Below are 10791 nucleotides of genomic sequence, written 5' to 3' on the forward strand. Positions count from 1 at the left end.
GAGACGAAAAAATTAAAGACAACAATTGTTCAGTGAATTTTATATGCATACATAGGATGCTTTCCAATTGCTTAACACATCTTAACACAACGTACACAGAAATGCACAAAGTGTAGCATTGTGTACGATTCAATTGGAACAGAATGTATATGCTGTACATGATTGAGAATTGATCCGGATAAATTAAATATAGCCTGTATTAAATAAAAAAAAGTAAAAGTGCCGACCACTCAATGTCCTCCAACCTCATTTAGCGCGCCGTCGCGGTTAACATGTAATTATCACTAGAAAACACAAGCTTATACAGCCCTCGGCTGAGTCCAGATGTGTCGACGATAACGAACAATTGGAACGCAACTAGTGTCGCTGTGTGCACAAAAATGTCTAGGGATATTGTAATTGGAAAGCATAATATACATATATGTTGTATGTGTGTATTTATATATTTGTAAAGGAGATCGAAGACTCTTAATTATTCTTTGCTCAAAAGGCTCTACGGAAATATAATATAGAACTTGAATAGAAATGCAAAAAATAGCACTCATTCTGATTGTAAAAAGAAAGAAAAATAAAATAAAGTATAATATACATCAATGAGTATCATTCAAGTCAATGAGTATCATTCGGTTCTTTTTGCAATTCTTTTACTCTTTTTAAACGTTCTTTTGCATGAGCTAACCATATTTTAATAGGGTTTGTAAGTTCGTCGTCTGTTGCATATGGATGTGAATTTCGTAACACACCTGAAAAAAATAACATTTTTTTTACTAGATCTTCATTATTTCTTAACAAATTAGAACAAATATCTCTATGTGATTTTTAAGAAGTGACAATTTATTGTGTACTTTATTTGTAATACATATATACGAGAGTTAGCTAAAAAATATTTATAATTACAAACGTTTATTGAAATGAACACTAGATATTTACGAATATCTTAATTTGTAAAGAAATAATATTATTTAATAAATATAAAGATTTTGTTTTTAAAATTTTACTTACTCATTATTACTTTGCATATCTCCAGTGCTGAGAAAACTAATTTTTTTTTCGCTCCGTACCAACTATATTCTACTGCCAATTCGTTTGATAATATGACTTTTATCAATCGTATGCAAGATGATCTAACATGTTCAGACGTTATACGATTTAATTGTTTAATCTACAGTTATTAAAAATTAGAATTATTTTTTTAATTTATCGAGTAGATCACAAATTATCCTTCCTTTTTTCGAAGATACTTTGTAATATTAAAGTACAAATATTAGACTTACCATCTGATTTCGATATTCTGGATCATCTTTTAATTTTCTCTCCATTATTTTTAAATCATTTTCGTCTTTCAATGGTAAATCAGCAAAAACATCAATATTTTCTTCGTTTTCCACTACATTCTTTGAAATTGCAAGCTTTTGGAAAACAGTCATTTGAAATATGTTCATATCATTTACTATTACTTTTAAAGTTTTTTCTATATTTATTAGTTTCCGTACGACAAAACATTGAAAATTATCCAATTCTGTAAGACATTAAAAATATTTTATTCGTAAATTTGATATTTACTTTTATTCAATAAAATATTAAATCTTTAAAAAATTCGACAGATTAAAAAAAATATGCAAAATTAAATAAAAATAATATACAGTGAATGTGTGTGCGTGTGTGCGCGCGCGCGCGCGTGTGTGTGTGTGTATGTGTATCTCATATAATTGCATATACTAACTTTGTTCGAAATTTGGTATTGCTAATGGCTCACTATTATCATCTTCGTTTTTTTCTTCAATGTTAGATAAATTTTTATCATTTTCACATTCTGAATCTGAAAATTAAAAAATAATATTATCATTATTATTTCATTATAATTTTAACATTGATTTAGTTACATACACAATAATTATATCAATATATACAATAATACAATAGTTATCTATCTAGTCAGAAATAATTCATCGAAAAAAAAACGTCGTTTCGATGTCGAAAATAAAAATCAAAAATTTTTTTTATTTTTGTTGATTTTAATTGATTTTTTACTCTAATTTCGATTAATTTTCAAATTAAAATATTTTATATTATATTCTTGAATCGATCTTTCAAAACGATATTGAAATCTTTTCAGCATAAATTGTTTAAAAAACAATTCTTTTTAAGTTTCCGAATTATGAAATGTATTCTTTTTCTATTCTATTTGCAAAATATTTATCATAATTATTTAAATTACAAACAGCTAAAATATTGAGAAAATCGCAATATAAGAAATAATTTTTTAACTTGACAATTTTTTGGCTGACTTGATAACAATATTAATTAACCATCAACATGACGTATCACCATTTCGTACGTATTGAACTGATCAATTAGTGGCTAATTGAAAAAAGTGGTTCTATAGAAAATTCGATGAAAAAGTAATGGAAATTATAATAACTCGTTACTTTTTGAATAACAGTAATGATAACAAATTACTTTTTAAAATTCAGTGAAGTAATATTAACGAGTCACATCTCAGAAAAAAAATAATAATAGTAACAAGTTACTTTTATAAAATAACTTTTTCAATCCTGTCAAAAATTAAATTTCGACGCAAGTTTTGTTGACAACTTTATCTTAATGACGATCTTAATGACATTGTCACAACATTAATCGAAGAATTTTCTTTCTGTTTGAGTATGTCTAAAGTAGTGAATTATTTCATCTTTATATTCAACATTTAACCATTCTTTTATATATGAATAAAAATATTTAAAAAAACATAATGCAAAATTATTTTAGAATAAATAATATTATGATTGTACAAGAAATAAATTCATTGTTAATAAATTCATTGTAAAATGGAAGGTAAAATAAAAATTAGTTGTATACTAACTTTGTTTTTTAAGTTTCAAGTTTAAATTTGAGAGTGGGTCCTTGTTATTATCATTGTCATTATTTTCAGAATGGATGTCTTCTATGTCAACAAAGGATATATTTTGTGGAGCTAAAAGGTTAACATTATTATGTACAATTTTAAAATTGATTAATCTGAAATGTATAATTGTATATTTATATTTATATCAATGCTGTAAATTTGTAGAAAATTATAGAAAATGGAATGAAATAGAATATTTCAATAGTTCTGTTTTTATCTTACCTACCTCTTGTAAATTATAATTGCTATCGTACACTATGACTGAATTCAATGTCTCATTTGAAGTCATTTTATGTTTTTGTAATTATGAAATAAAAAATTCAATACTTTTCTATTACCTCAATATTGATTATTATTCAGAAAAGTTTAATGTCAAATTTAAATATTTTTCCTTGTTTGTTAATTTTTTATTTTTCTTTGATATGTTATTATTATTTTACTTTATATTCAAATTTCACAAAAATAAAATACTCAAAAATTAAAAAGAATTATTTATTTATTATTTAAATTTACTTTGTAAAAAAGCTTTTTAATTGTTAATAATATAAAGATTATAATATACAGGAAAAATTGATAGGAAATTTGTTATAAAATATGTCAAAAATTAACTGTTTGCGCAATAATAATAATAATATATATACATATATGTATTATGTATAAAAGTATATCTACGTATTTATGTACTTATGATATAAAGCACTCATGATATAAAATATGTATCCGTGAATAATAAAATAATAGTGAATAATAGAATAATAGTTTATCTTTCTCCTTTTAATAAAAATCACATATGATACAGATATATTTGATTTTTATAGATAGAAATAAATAGACACATCTTTTATCTTATTTTACTTATAATATATAGGAGAGGATAAATTATTGTTCTCGAGTATACGTATAATACAAATTAGTCTTACCACTGAAATTTATTTCGAGACAGAAATTATACGTACCTAATTCATCTTCTTTTTCTTTTTTTATGTTGTAATCATTTAACGTTGTAATATTCTCTGTGCTTAGATATTCTGTATCGTGAATGCGATTCAAATCTGTAATGCATAAAATGATACTTCATTATTAAAACATTCTATCCTTTTTTAGTTTATTATTTCTATAATTAATACTCTTTTCTATTTTTTATTTCTATTATGTTTTTGTATTATTATTACCTTCTTGTGCATTTTTTGCGATTTTCTGTTTTTTTGCAACAGAGAGATATGTGAAACGTTTTTTTATAGGAGGGCTTAGGCTTTTAATAGAATTGTCATCTGACAGTTCATCATTATCACTGTCTAAGAGTTTAATAGCTATAATGTTTTTTGTTTTTTTAAGATACTTTTCTTTTTCCACATTGGAACTCAAATTTGACAGTTTTTCAGCTTCTTTTAACTTTTGCTGTGCCATTGTGTAATCAGCTACAACATAATATAATCCCGATAAAAACATGTATTATTTTCATATTATTAAAGAATATACATTTATATTATTAAAGAATATACAAATATATTAATATTAAATTAAGTTATTACAGACGAAATGGCCATTTATTTTTAATTTTGAATTTAAATTTTCATTCGACATACTTTATATATTGAGTTGTCCGGAAAGTTCGTGCCGATTTTGAAGGAAAATTGAAACGCAGAAAATTTAAATTTTTAATTTCATTTATTAAATTTAAATCTTTTGCGGCACGAACTTTTCAGACAACCTAATAATCTTGTTAATTGAAATAGTCTCCATCCAATAATCTTCCTCGAACGTAATATAAGCGCATCAATGTCTTTTACATAAAAATTAGAAAAGCAAATTGAATGCATCTTTCACGTTCACTTTCTATTTGAAATATTTTTCACATAAAAAGCTATTCCGATGCTTAAACAAGAGATAATGTGTTGAAGAAAAATCAGGAGAGTAAAGAAGATGAGGGGAACTTCGCGTTTGTATTCTAACAATTTCTTTTTATAGTACAAGATGCGATCTAGCATTATCAAGGAATAATAACATGCCTCATTAAACTTGTTCATCTTCCTCATTTACTTTGAGTTGTCGGAAAACAGTTGAATAGTGAATATTGATGCTGCGTGCAATATCTTGAATAATGTGAGTCTGCTTCAATCATATCTTTCAAAATATAATATTATCAATTATTAATTATATATAATATCCTAAAGACACGAGGCAAATTGTCGAAGTTTGTATCACCAGATTGAAACTTTTCGAATCAATATCTGATAGTTTGATCATTTACAGGGCTTTTTCCAGAAAGGTTTATGCTTTATATTTTCTTGGCCATTAATTATGATTAAGTTTGAATATCATCCGCATTTTCTTACTTTCTGTCGAAGAAACAGCGATTTCTAATGTAAATACTGTGATAAAAATAAGATTATGCATGTGCGAATCTATTAAGATATATACTTTATAAATCACTCATATAATACTTGTATAAAAAAAAGTTAAATTCGGAAAATTTTAATTATTAAAAACTATTTTATCTACAATAATTCGATATTATATATCGAAAAGTAATGATAAAGTATCTCAGAGAAGAATATAATATGACATTGCTTACTATATATTCCATATATTTTTCGAATGGGATGTTTAATCCAGGTAGATTCCGGCTCTTCCATTAACTTCACCGCTTTGTCATATCGCTTGTAATTTGTAAAATTTGGCCAAACGGCTTTCATTATACTTACATCCAACCAATTGTTTGGAATTATTTGAGGACCATCTTCAAATTCAACGACTGCATAAAATTTTCCATCGGTCATTCTGTTTGAATAAGTATATAAATTATTTTGATATTTTTGGAAAAAATTATTGCATATCAATCATATGGCAATTTGAAATATTTTCTAATAACATTTTTTAATAATTATGATTTCAGATCCATGTGATTTTTCCCTAAGGCAGAAATATGAAAATGGAATATTTTTATGAAGTTAATGGAGAAATTTTTTATTTTTTTTATTTCATTTCTAAAAGAAATATATTTCTAAAAGAAAAATTATATGATTGATACCCTGAACAATCATGTAAGACAAGTAAAAATTATGAATTTTAAATGATATAAATTTCAAGAAGATGGATAAAGAACGCTGCATAGATTTTTTTCTTCCAAGAATTTATAATCATTGCGATAATTACTTATATTTTACGTCAAAATATATCAGAATAAGATATATAAACATGTGTATCTTGTGAATTATAGATTTTTTGATAATTTAATACTTTTATATGCAAAATAACTAGAAGAATCATAAAAATACAATATAAATTAATCGAATGGCTCAATTGAAATAAATAAAAAATGGCAATGGAGTATATTTCTATGCTTTTCAATCTAAAAATAATATCATTTCTGTGCATCGTGAATACTGCGCAATTCAAAATTCTGAATAGAAAATGCAGTTTTTCAATCTAATTGAATCTAAAAATATAATAATATCAGTCATTTTTGTGCATCATGAATACTCAATTCAAAATTCTGAATAAGAAATGCAATTTTTTAATCCATTGAATAAAAAAAATGTTTCTTTTAAAATAGATTGAATGCTATTAAATTCAAAATTGTGTGTAGAAAATCCATTGTTTCATTTAAAAATGCATCATGAATGCTACTTTATTCAGAATTATAAAAAATTTTTCGTTTTAAATTCAACTGAGTTAAAAAAAAATAAAAATATATCATAAATTCTACTTCATTTAATAATTAAAAGAAACGTAAAAAGAACTACGTAAATATGTACAATAAATGTTACATATAAATTCCTTATTTTTAATTAATTGCTTTTATATATATATATATTTTATGTGTATAATAAATTTTAAAACGTTTCTTTTATTATACAGCTAGCGTATATTTTGTGTATGAAAGTTTTAAAATAATAACTATAGAATTTCATGTAATTATTACTTTAATTTATTTAAACTTTTACATAAAAATTTTTTATATGGAATCCAATTCATTTTTATGGATTTAAAATTATAAAATATGGATTCGGATGGATTGAAAATTTCCAATCCATTTCAATCTATTTTCGTTTGTTGGATATATAAAAGAAACAACAATAATTAAAAGTAGACAAATAGAAGAAAAAAATTTTTTAAAAGTATAATAAATAGAAAAACCGTTAAAGTTATGTTAACATTAATATAAATTATAGATTAAAAATGAACAAGTCAATAATTCAGTGCATATTAAAATACAAAACTATACTAAACTAAATAAACTAAATACCTTCTTCAGTCGAAGTTATGAGTCAAAAATTAAAAGAGTAAAGTAATGGATACAGAAATTTTATAAGTCATTGTGCTGTATTAGAGCAGAGAAACAGCATTGATAATATCAGATAACATTATGAATTAAAAAGGAGACAAATAGACATGAAGACAGTAACATGTAGAAGGAGAAAGGAGAAAAGTATTAGGAAGGGGAAAGAGAATGTATGATGTTAAAATATGTTTCTGGCAGAGATTCCATCATCCTGTTTATTAATTCCATGTTTTTATCTTTTTATATGGACCATTTCATCTCTTTTATATGGACATTAATCTCTTGTTATAAGAAGATTCAATCCAAAATTTCCAAAATTTCAATATCCCACTTAAAATTGTGATTATGATCGATGCAGTGGTTGGATTTAGATCTTCTATTAATATCGTGTTCCTATAATCTTTTCTTTAATTGTCTTTTTGTTTGACTTCCCAGCAAACGAAAATAAATTGAAATGGATTGGAAATTTTCAATCCATCTGAATCCGTATTTTAAATCCATAAAAATAGATTGGATTCAATATAAATATTTTTATATATGTAAAAGTTTAAATAAATTAAAGTAATAATTATATGAAATTCGAGTTATATAATTATAGTTATTATCTTAAAACTTTTACATAAAAAATATATGCTATATAATAAAGGAAACGTGTTAATATACATAAAATATACATAAAAGCAATTAATTTATTAATTAAAAATAAAGAATTTATATAAATAACATTTATTGTTACTTCTATATTTACTTCTGAATTCTTTTTATGTTCCTTTTAACTATTAATTGAAGGAGAATTCTCATGATATATTTTTACGGTACAACTTTTTTTTAACTTAGTTGAATTAAAATGAAAAATTTCTTATTCATATTTCTGAATAAAATAACATTTATAATGCATTTTTAATTAATGAAATAATGAATTTTTTCACAATTTTGAATTGAATAATATTCATGGCCCATTTTAAAAGAAAAACTTTTTTAATTGGATTAAAAAACTGCATTTACTATTCAGAATTTTGAATTGTGCAGTATTCATGATGCACAGAAATAGCCGATATTATTTTTAGATTCACCTGAATTGAAAAATTGTATTTCCTATTCAGAATTTTAAATTAAGCAGTATTCACGATGCACACAAAATACTATAATATTATTTTTAGATTGAAAAGCATAGAAATATACTCCATGCCATTCTTATAAACGAATAAAAATGTATCAGGATTGAAAAGAATTCATTTTAACATTCATAAATCCATATTTCTGAAAATCTGAATCCATTTTAATCCATTTCAATCCATTCTCATTTACTGGGCTATATAACTAGTAATCGCAATTATCATAAGAGATCTTATAGACTACATTTTGATACTAGATTCTTGCATAATAGATTCAAATTATCCTTTTCTTTTTTAATGAAATTTTTCATTTCGTTTTCAGAAAGCGAATTCAGAATAGAATAGACTAATTTACAGAACATAATAATTGGAGAGAATTTCTCAGATACGAATTTCACGTAAGGGATTGTGAAAAACTTCTCCTTTTTTGTTAACAATACTGTTAGTATTATCCATATAAAATTTAATTCTTGTATAGAGAAAAAGATACAGATAAAAAATTCATTTCCATAGAATTATGTAAAAAAAAAAATAGTAAAAATTCATTTAAAAAGTGACAACATTATGTAAATGACCATGTTATCTTGAAAAATCGATTTTCGAAAGTTAATTTTATCATTAATATTTATTTATATTTATTTTTAATTATAATTTTTAGACCGTACTTTTTTTCGCTTTTTTTAGAAGATAACTGTATCACTTAAATAAAACACCTTTATATTATTATATAAAAATTATATATTATATTTATATATACAATTTCGAAATTATTCTTCATGGAAGATGCAAAGTAAATTTGAAAAGTTTAATAGCCTGAAAAATTTAACTCTTATATTATTATATAAAAAGGATAATAATAGAGTTGCAATTTCTTGAATATTCTCTGAATTTAATACCTTATATTTACTATATAAATTTACTTGTAGGTAGAATTGATCTATTGTAATATAATCAGAGAGAAACGTGCAGAGCTTAACACACTGTTGCACACAGTTACATGACACGCACACATAAATATACGATTTTATATTCAAAAAACTGTTTCTCATTCTATTATTTGATATTAGACTTTGTAAAAATGTTAGATGACCTTTAAGCGCTTCTATTGCCGAATATCGTTTGGCTGAATCGGTTACTGGTTGAGGGACTGGAAGCCACTCAAAAAAACTCAGAAGAAAAAGAAGAAAAGATTTTCGCAAGTTAAACACATCAAGTTTATTTTATTCATATTAATTAAAGAATTGGCAGTCAGGTATCCTTTTAAAAAAAAGAAACTATTTTCACAAATAAGGATAACCTCAAATTTGTATACGATAAAGTTTTATCATAATTGTTACATATATTTAATAAATATGATATAATTTATTTATACAAATATCTCCGATATTTTCAGATAATATAATATCGAATGTAATATTAAGTAAAAAAGAAGGAATCCTACCTCAAACAAAATCACGTTGCGTCTTTCTCGTAATTGCACAGAACTCACATGGATCGAAATTAGAATTATCTAGATGGCGTTAGTTTACATACACAATGTTCATTTCTATATTCTAAGTATATTCTGAAAATATACAATTCAATATCTATAAGTATCGGAGATATATTTGTATAAATTGTATCATGTTCGTTAATATATAACATTAATGCGGCCGCACGAAATACTGATGAGAGATATTCTGCACATGTACAAGATGCGATTATACGAATGTTCTCACAAAGAACCGGTGTAACTTTTGTACTTTTTGGTAAATTTTATTTTTTCTGTTAGATAAATCTGGCAATGATTTGCGATTGGATAACCGTGCTTACCCAATAGGTAAAATTTATCAAAAGAACGAATGGAACGATTGGCTCAAATTAACTATAATCGCAGCATAAAAATCGAAGTTTATACAAATATATCCCATATATAAAATATTATACTTATATTGCTATTCAAATATTTTTCTTAAATGGGAGATATGCGAGAATAAGAGAGATAGAAAATCGAAGCTCTCACTTTTATAATTCGTATATATTTATATTTATACTTTGAGCGCGCATGCGTAGTTATATGTGTATGTACTACACAGCGGAAATGAGAATGGATTGAAATGAATTGAAATGGATTCAGATTTTCAAAAATATTGATTCAATGTTAAAATGAATGCTTTTCAATCCTGAATGCATTTTTATTTATTTATAGGAATTGCATGGAGCATATCTCTTGCCTTTCAATCTAAAAATAATATTAGCTTTTTCTGTGCACACATTGTGAATATTGTTCAATTCAAAATTTTAAATAGGAAATGCAGTTTTTCAATTCAATCCAATTGCATGCAATTGAATCTAATTGAATCTAATTGAATCCAATTAAATCCAAAAAAAGTATTTCCGTTATTTAAAATATGCAATATTCGGAAAAAAATTTCAATCCATTTTAATCCATTCTCATTTGCTGGGTACACACATATATATATATATATGTGTATGTATATATATGTATA

General features: G+C 24.4%; 1 protein-coding gene across 1 annotated transcript; it reads right to left on the bottom strand.

Annotated features, from left to right (window-relative positions):
- Positions 1–564: 564 nt before the first annotated feature.
- LOC108685340 lies at positions 565–9849 on the bottom strand. Its single transcript, XM_018190084.1, has 8 exons — positions 9744–9849; positions 5478–5683; positions 4075–4320; positions 3859–3954; positions 2861–2971; positions 1275–1519; positions 1003–1162; positions 565–743 (listed from the first exon to the last, which is right to left on the bottom strand). Exons 2-8 carry the CDS (start codon positions 5680–5682, stop codon positions 610–612), a joined length of 1197 nt encoding a protein of 398 aa, XP_018045573.1. The 5' UTR covers position 5683; positions 9744–9849; the 3' UTR covers positions 565–609.
- Between the last annotated feature and the right edge of the window lie 942 nt (positions 9850–10791).

Source organism: Atta colombica, unplaced genomic scaffold, assembly GCF_001594045.1.
Source record: "Atta colombica isolate Treedump-2 unplaced genomic scaffold, Acol1.0 scaffold150, whole genome shotgun sequence".
Lineage (NCBI taxonomy): Eukaryota > Metazoa > Arthropoda > Insecta > Hymenoptera > Formicidae > Atta > Atta colombica.